Source organism: Sesamum indicum, linkage group LG10 (assembly GCF_000512975.1).
Source record: "Sesamum indicum cultivar Zhongzhi No. 13 linkage group LG10, S_indicum_v1.0, whole genome shotgun sequence".
Classification (NCBI taxonomy): Eukaryota; Viridiplantae; Streptophyta; class Magnoliopsida; order Lamiales; family Pedaliaceae; genus Sesamum; species Sesamum indicum.
This window is the reverse complement of record NC_026154.1, coordinates 13,605,342-13,626,202: the sequence shown is the minus strand read 5'-3', so window position 1 is coordinate 13,626,202 and position 20,861 is coordinate 13,605,342. Positions and strand designations below refer to the sequence as shown.

Sequence of the window (20,861 nt, the reverse complement as noted above, 5' to 3'; positions counted from 1 at the left end):
AGTTCTAAAATTACACTTGCACCCCTTCCAAAAATTAATTGTTTATACCTGACTTCCTTTCATTAGATTTGAAAAAAAAATACTGACATTAACAAAAAATTACATAAAATTTTAATTTATCCCTTATTTAATATTCTCAATGTAATAATTATGTACTTATACGAAAAAAATATAATGATGTTAACATTAATTTATATATATCTTACGTTTATCTTTTTATAAATACAAAATTATACTTGAAAATGTTAAATAAAGGGCAAAATAGAACATTTGTATAATTTTTTTTACTAACTTCAGTATTTTTCATTTAAATTCTATTAAAAAAGGGGTTAGTTATAATGAAAATCTTCTAAAGAGGATGTAAGAATAATTTTAATATTTTTAAAAAAATTTAAATGTAATTAACCCTAAAAATTTTCTAAAGAAAACACCAAACATCGACCGCCCTTTGAAGGAGAGGTGAGAGAATCGAAGCTGATAATTAGGTCTTTCCTCGTACGTATTCTACAATTCACTCGAGCACAATTCTTGTTGTTGCAAGAAAACATATGGGACTTTTTCTCCCACCTTCCCCCCCCCCCCCCCCCCCCCCCCCCCCCGCCTCTCTCTCTCTCTCTCTCTATATATATATATATATATCGTGTTAAGTATCAAAATCAAGAATGTGGCCACCAAGGGGGACCCTTCTTCCTACAAATTGCAATAATTATGCTGCACCAATGAAGCGATCTTGATTTAATTAAAAGTTAGAGTAAAAATTTTAAATTTATATAAATCTAAAATTATAGATTTCGATTTTATTAAATCTATTGAATTTTTAATTGAATATTAATATAAGGGTCGATTACACTTGCAAATCTTTTGAAATAATGTAATAATACTTTAAGATCCTTAATTAAATTTGAAAAGTTACACTTAAATTTCATATGAAAAACGAGTTTTTTGTTTTGGGGTACCATTCTAAAGGGGTATATATAGTGAAGTTGCTATCGCGCTTTTTCAAATACAATATACCATTGATATCATATAAACGGCTTTATTTTGAAAGTTAGTACTTTCGTTAAAATTATTGATAAAAGAAAGAGTCAATTTTATATTTCAATTTTTTATTAGATAAGATCATTTTTATTTTTAATTCCTCACTCTATGGAGTCAACATTTATAATCTAAGAATCGTAAAGTTTTGATATTACTCATCTTACGTAGTTAAATATTAATGAGAATCGTTAGTCAATGATTGTTAATTTGATCAAAAAGTCCAATTCTATTTTACCCTACCCCCAAAAGTATTTTGCAAAAAAAGTTAAAAAAATTTCGTGTTTTAAAAATAGGTTAAAAGTCCCTCATATTTTGGTAAAAAAAAAAAAAAAAATCCCTTTTTGGACAGAATTTGTCTATATGATATTCCATAATTTTAACATTATTTTTGTGATTTTTTATATTTTTCTCCCTCCTAGAAAAATAAATTATTATTTTCTTCAAATTTTTTTATTTAGACATTTAAATACAATGATAATTTAAATTAAAAAATAAATAATATAATAAAGTTTTTTTTTTAAATTTATACATCTATCTGAATAAAATATTAATCGATTATACCAAGCATATATTCTTAACAAAAATAATTAATTATTTATTCTAAATATATTATACTATTTATTATAAATATATTTAAAATCATACTACCATTATAAAATATAATCATAATTAAAAAATAAATTACCATAATTTATATATATATGTTATTTATTATATGTATAAATATATAAATTAAAAAAGATTAACATTAATCCCCTACCCCACCCCAGTACCCCCTGCAAACCCTCCGCCACCCACCCACAATTTTAAATAGTATTTATAATAAATAATATAATATATCTAACTTAAATAATAATTTAAATTAGTTAATAATATATAATTGTTATAATTGATTAATATTATATTCAGATAGATATTTAAATTTAGAAAATGAATTTTAATATATTTAATTATTTTATGTTATTTTACTTTAAATTATAAAAATTTTAAAACTTAATATACTTTTTTGATAATTTAATATTTAAATAAATACATTGAAGAAAATAATTATTTATTTATTTAGGATGACAAAAGAAAACCACAAAAATAATCTAAATAAACAAAATAAAAGAGGGTGATTTTATAAGATTAAGAAAGTTATTTTAATAAAATTGAGTTTAAAAAGAGATTTTTTTTTTATTTTCAAAATATGGTCGATTTTATCCTATTTTTACTATACATTGGAGTTTCTAGTTTTTTTCTTACAAAATATAGGGGTAAAATAAAATTTGAACATTTACTAGTCAAGTGAACAACAGTTGACTAACGATCTTAGGTAACATTTAACGATGTAGGGCCAATAATATTAAAATTTTAGAATTTTAAGATTAGAAGTATCAACCCCATAAAATTGGGGACAAAAAGTTAGAAGACTATATCTAATGGGATCAAAAAGCAATTTCACCTTCAGTTCTAGTCCATAGGCTTCATGTCTGGTCAAACTAGACGTATTCATAAAAAAAAATAATAGTACATATTGTATTTTTATTTAATATATACAGGCTATATGTATAAAATAAAATTTTAACAATGTATATATATATATATATATATATATATGAATTTTAGTCCTTCTCTGACCTACTTGACCAAAAAATTATTTATGACTTGCAAATGATCGAATTAAATTAGAATTTAAGTTCTGTAACTTAAGAAGGGTTATTTTTCTCCTGCATGAGTTGCTGGGTTGGCATTTTTTATCCTGCACAATCTATTTATATGATTAAAATTGTAACTTAATTATAGGTCATGTGCATGCTACATATAATTTTTTGGCCAAGTTGGCTAAAAAAGGACTAGAAGTGTTAAAAATTTAAAATTACAGAAATAAATTACGAAAATCAATTCGTGCAGAATAAAAAATGACACCCTCTAAGTTACAAGACTAAAATTGTATTTTTCCCGATTCCAAAACAAATTTTCAAGTTTGATAATATTTCAAACAATTAGCATAACAGTAACGTACTCGCCTCGTTTCAAATCATTTATTGTCCTACATGGAATGGATACATTAATCTCACATAAACCGGAGTATTTTGTTGATTATGTAATAAACCAGATCGATGAGTTGGCTGAAGAATCGATTGAAGAGTGAAAAAAAGTGAAAACTATCTCAATCTGAAGGAGACAACGGTGGACATCCATTTAAGGGGAAATGGTTCCATTAACCTTCTTACATCAGATGGTATCCGTACACTTTCCCTGGATTAGGATAACCTCTGAAAGAGATTGCTCGTGCGGCCACCATCAAAATGTGAGGATTGAATTTCATTAGAAAACTCAAAAATTAAAAAGCTTACGGGCATGCAGTTGCTGTCAGGAAATTCTAACCCGGACAGAATTTGGTCAAGTCGAACTCAATTATATAATAAATATAATATATTTGTCATATGATTAGGAAACAGTTGAATAAAAGGGACCAATTATATAGAAAGTATCCTACATTTGCAATGTAATTGATTTGGTAAGAATTTCCAGTCGTTGTCATGAAAGTTATTTCAATCTCATCATAGGTTGCAACAGGAGAAAGTCCCGGAGGCTGTTACCAACGGTAAAACCCGTAAAACTGAGAAAACAAACGCTTGCTTGTTCAACTATTAACAGACATGATATTACAACCCCATAAATCTCCGAAAACAAATGAAAGCTTATGTAGGAGAAGAAGAAGAGGAGAAAAGAACAGTGAAAACAGGTAATTATTAATGATTTAGAAGCTGAGGAATTCTGTAGTATATGGTCCCTATTTACATATTAAGAATATGGAACTCTATGTACCATCCACCTGTTGGAGAATTAGCAGCCTCAGAGAAAGTGAAATAATCTAGGAAAATTGTCCGAAGGCGGCCGGAATCCTCTGCAGATGCTTGCTGTATATTTCCGCAGCCTGGAAAGATTGTTGCTGCTGATTTGTATGCCAGTTAGTCATCAACGGGCCCTGATCAGCGGCTGTAAAGAGTGCTTGTGATGATTTCGTTTCGCCGTATATGTCTTCAGGTGTTTGATAATCTTGTAGAGTGTTTCCCTGTAAGAACGGAGATTGCAGATATTCTGTGATCTTGATGTCTTCTGGGGTCAATTCTCCTCCTGATTTCTCTGATTTTACACAATCCGCAGCTCCCCATTGGAAGCCATTGTTTTCCAGAAAGGTGTTTACATTGCTTGTGCTGATTCCATTATCACAGGCTTCCCAATTCTGGAATTTTGTACTAAAAGGGCTGACGGGGTTGTCGGACGGGAAGTTTCTGTCGGGCTTTATTCGGGCTGGAAGATTGAAACTGAAGTGATCAGGAACGATGTCTAAGCACTTGAGATCATTTGTACTGAAGACAAGATTAGTGTTGGGATTTGTGGAAAGCCCGGAATTTGGCCCGTAATGTAGCTGCCGAAAGGATAAGAAGCCGGAAAAATCAGAAGGCCGGGAACTGGTGGTGGAGCTTGTCTGATCATGGCTGGCAAGAAACCTGTTGAGAAAGAGTTCGTGCGCTGAAGTCGGAGGAGCATCAGCTAAATTACTTGATTGTCGGAGTGAATTGGATGGTTTTGGGTTTTCTGCTGCAAGAATTGCTTGATTGTCGGAGTTTTCACCGTCGAAGAAACTGAGTTCACTGGAATATGTTTCGGATGTTTTGTCATTGCTGTTTTTGGTGTTTGGGGATGTTTTTTCTTGATTGTGAGCTGCTTCTGAGAGAGGTTTGTGAGTGTTGGGGTCAATGCCCTTTTGCCTCAGTTTTTTCTTGATGGAGGAATTCCACAGGTTCTTGATTTCGTTGTCCGTTCTTCCAGGCAATTGTGCAGCAATCTGTGACCACCTGGTTTCGTGACAATTGAGGAAAACAAAACGAGTTAAATCCTCTAGAATGTCGAATTCGAAAACATGAAAACTAGAACAAATGAAACAATTATGCATTTACCTGTTTCCAAGAACTGCATGCAGTTCAATGATCAAGTTCTCTTCCTCCAGGGAAAACGTCCCTCTTTTCAAATCAGGTCTCAGGTAATTGATCCACCTCAACCTGCAGCTCTTCCCACACCTTTGCAGCCCTTCAAGAACATTCATCATAAAATGTAAGAAACACAAACAATCAAACAAAAGACCTCCGAAACTAATCTCGTATTTCCTTCCTGTCTTAACATTGAGAATTGAAGTCAGCGAAAATGAAGTAGGGGAATTCAGGGTTTCTGGTCACCTGCGAGCTTCGGGACTGAGCTCCAGCAGCCATGTCCATATCTAGTTATGTGCTTTATAAGCTTCTCATCTTCCTCCGGGGACCAAAGCCCTTTCCTTAACTTCTGCTTGTAGCAGCAAGAATGCCTGCCCATGTCGACTACAACTGTGTTCTAAGAGATGAGAGGGAGAGAGAGAGAGAATGAGAGAGAAATAGAGAATCAAGAATATGAATGGAGATTTAAAGAGGAGGTCACATTCACGAAGTTTGTAATTAACTTCAAATTTTATTCCTAATCATGATTAGGAGACTAATGTTTTTTTCTCAAGAATGTGAAGTTTTGAAGGGGAAAAATAGAGAGTTTCAAATGTCTCATCAAGAAATAATTAATAATAATGAGATTGACAGCAATTGTGGGACATAAAGACAGATATTATCTATTTGGTGGGAAAACGGGAATTTCGTATTTTTTATGTTTTTATTTTTTTTTGGTTTTCCTTTTGAAGGTTTGGTCACTGATAATTACCACAATAAAAATAAAGAATAATTACACCGTCGCTTTTAATGTTTGATGTAAAAGTTTTTGTAATTGAAAAATTACATTTATTATTCATTGGTATGCTGATTAAAATTTATCGAATTTATTGATATTAATAAATAATTGAATAAAAAATCATATGCACAGATTGATTTATTATATTTTTATTACAAATTAAATAAATTTTTTTCGGACCAAATTATCTTTATATATCTTCACACGGATATATGAGGAGGTATATCTTCATCTTTATAAAAGTAGTTTGATAAGGAAAAAAATTATTTGACCTGAATAAATCAATAATAAGTCAATTAGGGGATATAAATATACCAATTTTTTGTGAATATCAAGAAATTTTATAAATTTTTGACTTACGGAAAGATCTATTTGTTAGACAGAAATAAATATCAGGGATATTTGGATAAAAATTTTCCACACTACATAGAATTTACGTGTAATTACACCGAACCTCATACAAATTAATATAATTATCCCTTAAAAAAATGGATGAAGTAAGTCCACACATTTTAAACAGGTTTTAAATAATTAATTTAGTATAGTGGACTTTAATTATGCAAGATTAAGACTTTTTAATGTGTTTGTATTCAGCTTCAAGCAAACCCTTCCATTGGGTACTGCTTCAAAAAAAAGGAGAAAAACAAATAAGTCTTTGCTGTGAGTGATTTTTTTTATTACAAAAAAATCACAATAAATATTATTATACTTATTTTGTAACTAAATTTATATTTTTTAGGTTATTTCTTAATTCCATGATAATTAAATGTAACCTATATAGTCATGGGGCAATTTTTTATTTTCTATTTTTTAAAAAGATCAAATCCAATTAAACTTGAATTTTTATGTTGGAGCAATTTATTGCCAAGATTTCTAAAAACAGAAAAAAATTCGCAAAATGGGAAGAATTTCTCAGGAATAAGAATTTACCATGATTAGTTATAGCTTAATTAGAGTCATAGTAATTATGTGCAATTAATTTATGATAAGGTAATCTTTCCACAGGTAGAAATTATCTGTCCTGTCTTTCTATCCAGCAATTTTAAATTCAGTTACCATGTTTTTTTGGTAAATCTTATGCCAAGTGGCTTTTATTACATTGTCCTGTTTTAAAGTTTGGGTAATTACACGTAAATTTTTATAATTTTAGAAATTACGTCTAGTATCGTTGAAGTTTGTTTATATTTTGATCGATAAATTCATCCGTTAGTAAAAAAACAAATGCACTGAATTAGCTGATATTAGCAAAAAATTGAATGAAAATCTATATTTTACACCTGATTGACTTATTAATGACGTATTGGAGATTAAGTAAATCTTTTCTGACCATACTACCCTTATTCATTTTCACACTATAATGTATGTAATGAGGTATATCTTCACCCTTACAAAAGTATTTGGGTTTGAAAAGATTTGTTTAATTTGCAATAAGTTAATCGGGGTAAATATGGATATTTATTCAATTTTTTTGCTAATATTAGTTGGGTGAACTTTGACTAATTGAGGGATCTATTTGTTAGACGAATATAAATATTAGGAATACTGAATGTAATTTTCCAAATCATAGAGGTCTACGTGTAATACACTAAACCTCAGGAGAGAGTAGTGTAATTATCTATAATAATTACACATAACATCAAGTATCATTGATGTGGCGTGTGCGACATGATCAATAATTTGTTGGGCTAGGTATTATCCTATCTGACTTCGTATGGGTCTTATGGTTATATATGCTGAAAAGAAGTATACAATATCTTACACAATGGAGCACCGATCGAATCGCAAACCACATCGTTTGACGTTGTCTGTGAGAACGAGGGCCCATGCTAAGCCCATTCATTGTCTAGGGGGTTATTAATGATGTAGGCAAATTTCTTATAGTAATTGCTGATGATGAGTTTGAACGAGTAAAATCTTGCACTACTAGCACTGATCGAGTTGCAAACTACATTAATGATTATTATTAAACTTTTTTCTTGCATTCAATTACATACCAAAAAACAAAAAAAATAAAGTAGGGTAAACTACAACTACGTCCTCTAAGGTTTTACATAATTATACATACCATTTCGTTGTTTGAAAAATTATCAATACCCCCTGATTTTAACGGTCGTCTAGCAATTAATCCATTCTATTAGTTTTTTCGTTAGGTTCTCATCCATTATTTTATGGTGAACTAATTAAAATGCTCTTGTGGATTAAGAACTATAATTTTATTTATTTATTAATTAACTAAATGAATAATTTTTTTTAATTTTTAAATTTTTTTCATGAACTCTACCCAATTTCGTTACAAATTTTTAATTTTTTTTTAAAAAAAATACAGTATGAGCATAGTTGCTAATTTCATAGCTCCATCTAAAAATTGCATAATTTCATCTAGGATTACGAAAAAATTTATAATTTTTTAAACAAAAATAAGTATTTATAATTATATCAAATCTTAAAAAAAATTGTTTCAATTTACCCAAAAAAAAAAAATAATTCAAACTTATATTATTTTTATTTTAATTAAGATGAGATAGAGTTAGAAGCAACGACAGTCTAAATTATTCAACTCATACAGAGTGCGATAAACAAGACATTTTACAACTGTCATAACGAAATATTTTTATCCGATTTGCATTGAAATGCTCTCTCATATCAGCCAACCACTCAAATGATTTGATGAATGGGAAGGGAATCATCCATTCATTCATTGAAATTAAATTAAAAATAAAAATAAAAAGAAGAAGAAGCTTCTTCATTATCCATCATTGATTTTATATTCTTCTGTGGGTCCCGCCCCGATCGACGGCCCAGCATAATTTTCTTGCTCTAGACCTATGTGATTTTTGTCCCAAGGCTGATATGATCAAACGACTTCTTCAAAAGATTATTGAATAAATTATGACAATTTTTTTTGAAATTTATTATAATTATAAATATTTTTTATTATTTAAAAAAGTAAAAATATTTTTTTAAATTAATGGACGTTTAATTAATTTTCTATCGCGACTGTTTATTATAGATGGATATTTGTTAATAACTGTTAATTTTAAAGAGTATTTATAATTTTTTAAATAATTATAGAATATTTGCAATTATGATAAATTTTATGGATATTTTTTTATAATTTATCTAAAATTATTACAAAATATAAATTAATTTACGCCCGACAATCACAATAATGTACTTCTCCTCTCTCCATTTGTGAATACAGACAAACTCTGCATCAATTGTCTTTAACAAAGTTGTAATTTAAATTAGGGACAAACTTTTTTGTAGATGTCGGCACATTTTGTGAATTTTATCTATGAATAAATCTATATAATTTGGAGGAAAACAAACCTCAGGAGTACTAAATATAATTTCTCAAAATTACAGGAAATCTACATGTAATTACGCGTAAATTTTATGTAGTTTGAAAAATTATATCTAAAACCCATAAAATTTGCCGTCGTCTAATAAATAGATCAATTCTTAAGTCGAAATTTTTGAATATGATGATATTAAAAAAAAAAAAACTTGTCCGAATATACAAGATTTGTTTCCCAATTCAATTCAATGAATTTATTAAATAGAAGCAAAGTTTGGAGGTATTAAGGAGCATGCGTTGTAATTGTTCTTAAAATTTATAGTAAAAAAGTAAACCAATCTAAATTATAATTGGCAAAATCAGAATCTTTCTGCTCCGTAATAGGTGACAAAGAACTTGTCTGATTTAATCATTCGTCTGTCGTATGACGTATTTCTATAGTTGTAATGAAAAGGGTATTTAGCCGTTCTTGAACCCTAAGTGCTTCTTATGTGGTGGAGCACTATTTTTCAACTTCAAACACTTATACAGACACACACATGCACACCAACACTGACGAGTGATTGTTTGTTAAATTAATTTAGCGATAATTACAATCTCCTTCTCTAAAATTTTTAATAGCGACAACTATAATATTTATAGAAAATGCTAACATCGGTAAAAAAAAAAATTAAATAAAATTTTAAATTTATTCATAATTGAGCATTCCATATAATTTATTGTCGGGAATTCAATATATATATATATATATGTGTCGTATGTGTATATATGAAAAAAAAAAATATTCTTGAAAATTGTAACGCCCATATCGACTCCCATTCCAATGCCAATATTAAATATGAGGAGGCATGAGAAGATTGGAATTTGCAGGTTATCCCTCCGACCTCCACTGCTCCACCTTCAATCATCAGCTTCTCAGCTTATTTTAAGTTGTAAGCGCTGAGCTGTTCTCTCTCAGGTCAACCCAAAATTACATGCATGCTTTTTCCTTTTCTTTTATATTTTTATTCACATATCTCTTCCCTATTATTTCATCTTACCCACCAAATCCTACTCAATTTCTGCGAATTAATAATATATCTAAATGTTTATATATATAATAATTAAATATTTTAAAAATTCACGCACTTTGGTTATGATCAATTTGACCGGAACCCAATCCAATTATGTTATCGGCCTTCATAATTCTTTGATTGTATTTGGATTATCGGATTACATTAGGTCGTATAATTCAAGCATTACTGTAAATACGTAGCTCTCATGCTGCTCACACTCATCAAAATTATCACTAATTTGATTAGGAAATAGATCATAGATTAGGAAGTATAAATATAACTATTCTATTAATTAATTAAGAAAGTCGAACGCTTTTTGGAATTACTTTGTTATATAGTATATAAAATGATAAGTAAAATAATTACAAATATTTCAACAAATACTATCCTACAATAAGCTGTCACAATGGGTATTTAAAAGTATTCGTAATTTTAGATAGGAATTTATAATTTTTTAAATAACGAGAGAATATTTATAATTTAGATAATTTTAAAAAAAAATATGTTATAATTTACCCTTTAATATGTATAATTATGGGTATGTACAGGACAAAGATTCTTGGACGAACCAGAACTGAAATAAGGACATCTGTAACTATATAATGATGGAGTATTATTAATTGGGTTCTGTTTTCTGACATTTGTATGTCTATTTTATTAAAATTCGACTATGTGTAAGCGGAGAATATATATATATATACATATATATATCACAACAAAAAAATTAGTTTTTGATACACTTTAATAATCAAGAATTAAGAATTATAATAAATTAATACTATTAATCACAGTCCAATAAAATTAATATAATATTTAAATTTTTATCACGATTAATAAATGTTTATTTCATAGTATTTCGTTATGGTTAAAATATTTGTAATAGTTTTAGCTATAGCTACTGTTTCGGCTCGACTTGCAGGAACAACTGTTAATGACCTTGCAGAACCGTGGTTAATATGTATTCACAATGATTTTTTTCTTTTGACCATAGTAATTAATTGTAGTGATAAATCATATTTCTTTTGTTATATATATATATATAGAATAAATTACAACGGGCTCCCTTGACGTTTTCTATAATCACAAATACCCTCTTATTGTTATGAAAATTATCAATACCCCGTAAAATTAACGACTGTATAACAATACCCCTCGTGACAGCCCATTGTAGATGATATTTGTTAAACAACTATTAATCTAAAGCCTAAAAGGTATTTATAATTTTTTAAATTAATAATAAAAGATATTTACAATTATAACAAATATAAAAAAACTCGTTATAATTTATATATGTGTGTATATAACACGATACACAGCACGCGTACATCTCTGAATTTTTTTTTTAAAAAAAATTATAACTTATCAATGTAAGATTAGTCAATCATTTATTTTAGAGCAAATTGTGATTTTTATTTTTATTCCTTTTAATTTTTCTTCGTCACCATTTTTTATACGTTCTTCTCAAATGACATCCAAAATTCTAGGACATTTCAACGACGAAGATGCTAATGAATATGTCGGGACAGGTCACCACACAAGACTATTTTTAATTGCAAAACATCTCACCAATGATTATCTTATTACAGTTTTAAGAACACAAATTAATGTTGAAAATGTACTTTTGCATGTAGCAAATAATTATTGTCTATGGTTATGCAGTAGTTGTTGGTCTTAGTTTTTGTAAGAGTGGCTAAAAGACATGACAAATATTTTCATCATGGCTCTTAATTGTAGCAAATAATTTTTTCATGATGGAAAAAGTAATTTTTGTATCGATTTTATTTAACCGTGGTTAATAGCAGTTATTTATCATAATTTTTAGCAATAATTATTGATATTATAGCCAAAAGTATTTTTTTAAGTGGTAGTTATTTAGTTAGTTATACATATTTAATTATTGATAACTGATGTTCATAATTTAATTAATTATAACGATTTCTCTCTCTCTATATATATAGATATATATGCACGAAAAAAAATTAACTAATTGTTGCGAAGATGAAATCGTCTTCCAAATTTTAGCTCGTCAAAAAAAGTAAAGAGTTCTCAATTTATTTTTGAAAATTTAACAAATTAATGTAAGTTGTCCTATGTATTAATTAAATTAATTTATTATAACGTACAGATATCTTATAAGCTCTATATGATCTTTATTAATTTTATACAAATATTGCAATGATGGTTTATTTTTGAAAAATAAAATCTAATATCTATTAATCTTAAAAATATTTTATATGATAAGCAAATTTATAGAAATTCTTAAATAAATCGAACCAAACATCGTTAGTGAATATAGAAATCTTCGAAAGAACAATAATTCAGCATATAGTAATAGATGAGAATGATTAAAATTTGTGTGGTTTAAATCCATTAAGTTAGATGAGATTATCTGATATTTAATTAATAATTATTGGAGTAATTTAATTAAGATGATATTATCCATATATGGGTTAATAATCGATTGTTTATTTGAAATAAAAGGGACTTAAAATCGATGTGTCTTTGAAAACATGTAGTGCAACTTTTTTGTTTGATCTTAGGTTCATTTAATCCATGTCTTTCTTAGTTCTTACAACTAATTTAGACAATTAATTGACAAGAAAGGACATATAATTCCTCAAATTAATTATGGGATTATTATACTTTATGTCTAATCTTATATTAATTAGAAGAATATATCCCATGACTTTTGGACCATAGATTAAGACACTAAGTTTACAGGTTAAGGCAATGTGTTGAGCATTTTTTCTCCACATTAATACTCATTACATAAGGAAAAAATAATACAATTATAATTAAAATTGCGAGTCGAAGTAATTATATGAATTACTCAGAAAAATAAAATTATATATTAGGATTTCGTACTCGTTAAAAATGTAGAGTCATTAGTTCAAATTTCACCAAATATATGGACAATTATGTTATTTTATGTGAGTTTATTGTAATTTATTATTATTTTATATTTTTTAATTTAATATTAATTATTAAATAATATAAATAAAACTTCTATAAAAAAGAAAAAGAGAGAAATTGTATAATGCACTCAGCATCTGGATCTTAGTTAATCAATCAGCCTAGCAATTGAGGTTCACTTCAAGAAAAAGAAGATTAGCCACAAAGTAAAAAGATAAAAATCAAGTGACAATTTTAATATTTATTAATATGATATTTTTTTATTTTGCTATTGATGCGAGTAAAAATGCTAGCTAGAGTCTTGCGGATTCCGTTTGATCCTTTGGGCTTTTGCAAGCTTCAGCAACTGAAACCTGTAAAAAGGTGGTTAGTATTCTAACGTTCAAATTAGTAAGAGATCGAAAGTGAAGAATAATAAAATAATATGATAAGAATTTGACAGAGTGCAGTTAATGTATTGTACTTGAGTGTGCTATCACTCGATCATTAGATTTAGACGCATCAGTTATAATATGAATTTCAAAATCTTATTAGCGCCTATTAAGTTGTAAAAGATTTTATTAACAAGAATTAGTGATAAAGTTATCTTAAAGCTGTCATTAAAAATAATTAATAACGTATATATATAGGGGTCGATCTTAGTTACTATAAATGTGTTACTACTTACCTATAGTGATAACTTTATGTACAATTTTTCATTAATAATTAAAAAGTGAGACAAAGCAAAATTATTATCACTTAATATATAAATTTATATTTAGTGACTACTTTAAAAATTGTCACTTTCAATATATATATATTGATACTTTTGTGTTTCAAGGGTTTAGTTTGATGAATTTGTTTATTCAATCAAATGTATATTAATTTAGGGTAAATCACAACCACTTTTCTTACAATTTAGTATAATTATAAATATAGTCTTATTATTTAAAAAATTATAAAATATTCTTTTAATTTTAATGCCCGTTTAACAATGAGTTCAGTCTGTAGCCTTTATCATAGTTTTCATCCAATTTTTGTATTTAACTAATCAAAATGCCATTTTGAATTATAGCTTATAATTGATATATATCTTAAAATATTATTATGCACTAATACCCTATGAATTATTTATCTCACACACCCTTAAACTTTTTTTTATGATTTTTTCAAATATATTTTTTAAAAAAATCTAGAAAGAGTAAAATAGTAATATCTATATCTCTCTGTTTTGGAGCTACATAATTACTTCCGTTTGAGAATATTTTTTATTTTTCAAATAACAGGAGATATTTAATAATTATACAAAATCCTAGATGAGATAGCTTTAATCTATCCATTAATTTACGATGTATATGTCGTCACATAAGGGGAAATTAGTATAAAAATATGTGTGACATTAATTTTCCCATAAACAATATATATTTACCCTTAAACAAAGATTTTAATAAATAATTATTATAAAATATGGTTCATTACTCATTTGGTAGGCCCAACACAAACCACCTCAAACCTTTTTCACTTGGATGGCTAAGCCCTATTTACTGCCTTGGCCCATTCCCTTAGCTCAGCCCATTTCAACCAATCGGCCCACTCACTCGACCCAGATTTCTCTTCTATTTATTCTTCCCTCTTTCGCAGGTAAAAATAGTAACCTTATTTTTTTGTCTCCTCGGCTCTTTTACTTCTTTCTCTCCTCTTCGCGGTTTTCTCCTCCGTCGTTCTTCTCTGTGTCTTGGATATCAATCCTCTACCTCTATTTATATATCCGGTGGTTTTGTGATGGAGATAAGGACCAGAAAACTTCTTCCCCATTTCTTCTCTCTCGCTCTTGATTAGAAGGTTCTTCGTGAACTAGTTTCCTGAGTGGAAATCTGAGTGGCTCTGAGTGATCCTCAGTGGATTGTGACTTAGTGGTGTGTTTGGGTTTTGCAACCATGAGAGGTTGCCGGCGTTGGTGGTTGTGGCCTTCTCTCTTTCGGATATAGCCCCTAAGCCAATCACTTCTTTTGTTCTCGTTTTTTCTTTTACTGCTTCTAGTAGATCTGTATATATTTGTTAATATTTCTGTAATATTGGTTTGTATAAAGGTTTTATATACCCAGATATTCTATAATAGTTAATATTAAGATTATATATTGACACTGGTGGATTCTTCCAATAGTGGTATCAGAGTTATCGGGCTCTTTCTCTCCTGTGCTAGTAAGATCGTTCTATTTTATCTTCTAAATCTCTTTGACATTTTGTGCAAAAAAATAGCTTAGTGTGGGTATTTTTTCTGAAAATCTAATACTTTTTTTTGTTTTGTGATCCCTGATATTAATTGTTGTCTGCAATAATTTTTTACTTTGCTTATTGCATAAGCTTACTGCTTAGTGGATTTGCTCTAAACTGCTAAGTGATTGAAATATTTCTACTTAGTGCATTCTCTTACTGCTCAATGTTTATTTTCTTCGACCAAGACCAACCCTTTGAAAATATGTCACCTGGCCGAGCCCCTGAGGCTGTTCGGCTACTTGGTTGAGATTTAACCAAGGTTTAAATTTGTTGATATTATACTGTTGAAATTATTCTATCAGTTGTTATTTTTTCTGCCTTGTTAATATCTTTCTGCATTTGTTGTTGTATCTTTGTATTGTTATGGTTGGTTACAATTTGCAACCATTTGATAGAAAATTGGATTTCTCTATCTGACAAAAAAAATAAAAGGAATTTTAATTCAATAAAAAGTTTTTAAAGCCATTGATGGTAAATATTCTGAAAATATTTCTAAAGATAAAAGAATAGAAAATGATGAGTATGCTTCTTCGTATATAGTTTTAAGAAAAGTAGGAAAACAAGGCATAACTAAAGATTTATGGAACAAATTAGAAAAATTGTATGCTGAAACTTCCTTACCTTGCAAACTGTTTTTACTTGAAAAGTTTTTTTTGTCATGAACTAGATTTGTCTAAAAACATTGAAGAGAATTTGGATGATTTTACAAAACTGATCCAGGACATTAAACTAACCGGAGATAAAAACATTGATTATTATTCTCTTATTGATCTTTTAAATTTTATTCCTAAAACCTATGGTGATGCTAAAGCTGCTATAAAATATGGTAGAGGTAATGTTAATTTAGACTCTGTGATTAATGAGTTAAAAAGTAAAGAAATTGACCTTAAAACTAATAAATCCCGTTAGGTCCAAAATGAGGTAAATCATGTTAGGAGAAGAACAAAGAATAGAAATTTTGAATATAAATATATAAGACATAGTAAAGGAAGGAGTCGAAATGGAAGTAGGGATGAAAAACCTAGATAAAGAAGATGTTATAATTGTGGTGGTAAAGGTCATATATAAAAGATAATAAAAAGCCAAAAAATGATGAAAATAAAGAAGATGCTAATGTGATTACTGAAAGAAAATTCTGGAGAAGTCTATATGGTTTATAATGTTAATTCTGTTTAGTCTTCTTTGAATATGAATGAATGATTAATTAATTTTGTGGTTGTACTTTTCATATGAGCCCTTTTAGAGAAATTTTCACAAATTATAAATCTAAAAATTTGGGCTTTGTGTCCATGGCTAATGAAAAACTTTGTGAATAAAAGGTCTTGGTGACATATGTTTAACTTTTGAAAATGGTTATAAGTTAACAATGAAAAACGTGAGGCATGTGCTCGATTTATGCCATAACATGATTTCATGTGCTCCTGAAAGAAGAAGAGCTTGAGGGTAGATAGGGTAAATGTATTATGAAAATAATGAAAGGATCTACGATTGTTTTCAAAGTTGAAAGAAAAAAAAAAACTTATATGTTTGTTCAGTAACATATGATATTCTTGCTGCAATAGCTTTGGAAAATGATAAAATCAGTTTATGGAATAAGAGATTTAGTCACATTAGTGAAAGAGGCCTAGAATTATTACATAAAGAAGGCGTTTTAACTAATAAAGTAAATAAAATGGATTTTTGTGATGATTGTGTACTAGAAAATCAACATAAGGTTCATTTTCCTACATCACCTCACGTCAATCCCTCATCATCCTGTATACTTGATTATGTTCATGCTGATGTATGGGGACATGCTAATATTGCTACTCACGGTAGAAATAGGTATTTTCTGTCTATAAACAATTATTCTACAAAAATTTTTGTTTTCTTAATGAAACAAAAAATATGAAGTTTTTGAAAAATTCAAAAATTGGAAAATCTTAGTGGAAAATCAAACTGATAAGAAATTGAAAGCTTTGAGAACAAATAATGATTTAGAATTCTGTAATCAACAATTTTTTGATTTATGTATTGAATTTGGTATTAAAAGGCATAGAACCCCTCCTATACCCCCCCTCCCTCCCAAAACAAAATAGAGGAGCACAAAGAATGAATAGTACTCTGTTGAACAAAGCAAGATGTATGTTAGTTAGTTCAGGTCTATCAAAAACATTTTGAGAAGCTGTTTTAACTGCTGCATATTTAATAAATAGATCACCCTCTACTCCTTTATTAGGAAAAATACCTAAATCTTTGTAGTTTGAAAAACCTGTTGATCTTTTTTCCTTACGCATTTTTGGATGTTCTACTTTCGTGTTATAAAATGGTGATAAACTTGATCATCGTTCCAAAAAATGTGTGTTTATTGGTTATTTTGAAGGTATTAAGGTTATAGGTTGTGGCTTAGAAGCCAACCTGGTTTTAACATAATAATTAGTAGGGATGTTACTTTCAATGAATCTGAAATGCCTTACCTTACTAATAAACCTAGGAAAAAGAAAGATGGAGATATAGAATGTACATTTAATAAGGTGGAGGAACTATCAAAGAATAACCAACAAGGAAAAAAGATTAGCGAAGAAAATTAACAATAAACTGAAAATTAAGATGAGAATATAGAAAATTATGAACCTGAAGATGACTTAAAAAATTATCAATTTGTGATTTTCATCCTGTGTTAAATGCTGAGGATTTTGATCCTAGTTCTTATGAAGCAGCTTTACAATTTGCTAGTCGAAACATTGGATGGAAGCTATAAATGAATAAATGAGATCCTTGCATGATAATAAAACTTTAGTTCTTGTTCCAAAACTTAGTAATTGTTCTATTGTTGACTGTAAATGGGTTTTCAAAATAAAACAAGAAAATAGTGCAACTCATTTTAAAAGCAAGGTTAGGAGCAAAATGTTTTACTTAGAAAGAAGGAATTGATTATACACAAATTTTCTCTCCTGTTGTGAAATATACCATTGTTAGAATCATGCTTGCTATTGGTGCTCATTTTAACTGAAAATTAAAATAAATGGATGTTAAAACTACTTTCTTGCATGGTGATCTAGATAAACAGAATTATATGCAACAATCTAGTGGCTTTATTGATAAGCAAAAATCCGATTATGTCTGTTTGCTAGAAATCCCTATATGGATTAAAACAATCACCTAAGCAATGGAAGAAGAAATTTGATCTGTTCATGCATTCTTTAAATTTTAAAAGAAGTGTCTATGATCATTTCTTGAACTTTAAATATGACCATTTTGTTCCTGTATTTCTTTTGCTATATGTTGATGATATGTTAATCGTTAGCCCCAGTTTAAAATTGATTAAAGAATTGCAAAATAACTTAGGCAGAGACTTTGAAATGAAAGGTTTGGGTGATGCTAAGAAGATAATAAGATTGTCTATTGATAGAAATAGAAGTAATTCAACAATCTTTCTGAATAAAAAAATCTTTTGTTAAATCTGTGTTGGAAAAATTCTCAATGATTGATTGAAACCCTCTTCTGTTCCTTTGGTTGCACACTTTCAGTTAAGCAAAAATCAGAGTCCTCAAACTAAATTTGCAAAAGATCAAATGAAAAGGTCCCATACTCTAGCGCAATAAGATCTATTATGTATCTTATGGTTAGTACTTGCCCAAATATTGCTTATGATGTAAGTTGCCTTAGTAGATATATGACTAATGTTGTCATACCTCATTGGGATGCTCTTAAATTGTTACTTAGGTATTTAAACAGTTCTATGAGTACTGACATAAAATTTTGTAAGTATGCTGATGGTGCTAAATTAATTGGATATGTGGATTCTAATTATGCTAATGAAAGACACAGTAGGAAATCAACTACATCATATGTGTTTACTTTGTGTGGTGTTTGCATAAGCTGGAAATCACACTCCAGCACATTGATGTCTTATCTACAACTGAAGTTGAATATATAGCAACTACCGAAACTTTAAAAGAACCAATTTGGCTAGAATGTCTGTTACAAGAAATTGGTTTTCTAAAAGAAAAATACAGTATTTTTTGACAATCAATCTGGATTTCAACTTTGTGAAAATCCTATCTTTCATGATTGAACTGAACACATTGATGTTAGGTATCATTATATTAGAGACAGTTAAAAAGGAAATTATTAACTTAGAAAAGTTTGACTTTGAAAAGTTTAAAATTTGTCTCAGAATCTTGAACTAAGGATGATTAAATATCTTCAGTATTCTTTGCACTTTCTAATCCATATTTGTACAAGTATCTCTATCTATTTTGCAGGTACTATCTTGGTCCTCCCTGGCGAATGGCGATGATGAAACCAGATCTAGTATTGGACTTGCTTCCCTCTTTGGGTCCTTGTTTAAGGTGGAGAATGTTATATAATATGGCACACAACCCATTTGGTAAGCACAACCCAAACCACCTCAAACCTTTTTCACTTGGATGGTCAAACCCTATTCACTGTCTTGGTCCATTCCTTTAGCTCAGCCCACTTCAGCCACTCGGTCCACTCACCAAAGCCAGATTCCTCTTCTATTTATTCTTCCCTTTTGCAGGTAAAAACCCTAATCCTATTTTTCCGTCTCCTCATCTCTTTCATCTCTCTCTCTCTCTCTCTCTCTCTCTCTCTCTCTCTCTCTCGGTTCTTGGTTTCCCCCTCCGTCATTTTTCTCTCTTTCTCTCTCCGATATCAATGCCCAACCTCCATTTATATCTCCAGCGGTTTTGTGATGGAGATAAGGACCGGAAACCTTCTTCCCCCTTCTTCTCTCTCGCTCCCGATTAAAAGGTTCTTCACAAACTAGTTTCCTGAGTCGAAATTTGAGTGGTTTTGAGTGGTCATCAGTGGACTGTGTCTTGGTGGTGTGTTTGGGTTTTGCAACCGTGAGAGGTTGCCGGCTTTAGTGGCTGTGGCTTCTCTCTTCCAGATCTGGCCCCTAAGCGAATCACTTTTTTTATTTTCGTTTTTTGTTTACTACTTCTACTAGATCTGTATATATTTGTTAATATTTCTATAACATTAGTCTGTATAAAGATTTTCTAAACCCACAATCTTCTGTAATAGTTAATATTAGGGTTTTATATTGGGCTGATTACTAGTGGATTTTTCCAACAATAATAATGGGTAAATCTTTTATTAGAAAACATGCTAATAATATATTTGTATTTATTTCAAATAAATCCGAACTATAGACACGAATGATGGTACAAACCTAATTAATTTGCGCATAATTTCCTGTAAAATTGTATAATTGGTAACTAAACAGCTTAAGAAAAGAGTGCTTGACCTGTTGAAACATGCCACATTCCTCGTGGGGGACATTGAAATTGAAAGACTTTGATTAGGACAAAGGGGTCCATTTTCAGATGACCTTAACATTGACATCTACACCCTCAACAAACAAAACCACATGCATATCTATCCTTTTCTTACAATTCTTTGCTTTTTCTTAATAAACAAAAAAAAAAAAAACATAAATAGAAGAAATTAATCTCCAGACAATATTATTTTCACTAAAATCATTGAAACATTGTCTAATTTAATCACTGCAATCCTAGTATCCTATCTATAGA

The 20,861-nt window shown here is 29.2% G+C and overlaps 1 protein-coding gene across 1 annotated transcript; it reads right to left on the bottom strand.

Annotated features, from left to right (window-relative positions):
- On the bottom strand, positions 3,663-5,572 carry LOC105172468 (transcription factor MYB86). The gene is made up of 3 exons (XM_011093910.2): positions 5,265-5,572; positions 4,989-5,118; positions 3,663-4,886 (listed from the first exon to the last, which is right to left on the bottom strand). Exons 1-3 carry the CDS (start codon positions 5,395-5,397, stop codon positions 3,899-3,901), a joined length of 1,251 nt encoding a protein of 416 aa, XP_011092212.1. The 5' UTR covers positions 5,398-5,572; the 3' UTR covers positions 3,663-3,898.

Excerpts from the sequence above, each read along its gene's own strand:
- LOC105172468 (XM_011093910.2), bottom strand. The coding sequence starts at position 5,397 with ATGGGCAGGCATTCTTGCTGCTACAAGCAGAAGTTAAGGAAAGGGCTT. Across the intron at positions 5,119-5,264 it reads CTCAGTCCCGAAGCTCGCAG|GGCTGCAAAGGTGTGGGAAG; the intron begins GTGACCAGAAAC and ends ATGTTCTTGAAG. Across the intron at positions 4,887-4,988 it reads CATGCAGTTCTTGGAAACAG|GTGGTCACAGATTGCTGCAC; the intron begins GTAAATGCATAA and ends TCACGAAACCAG.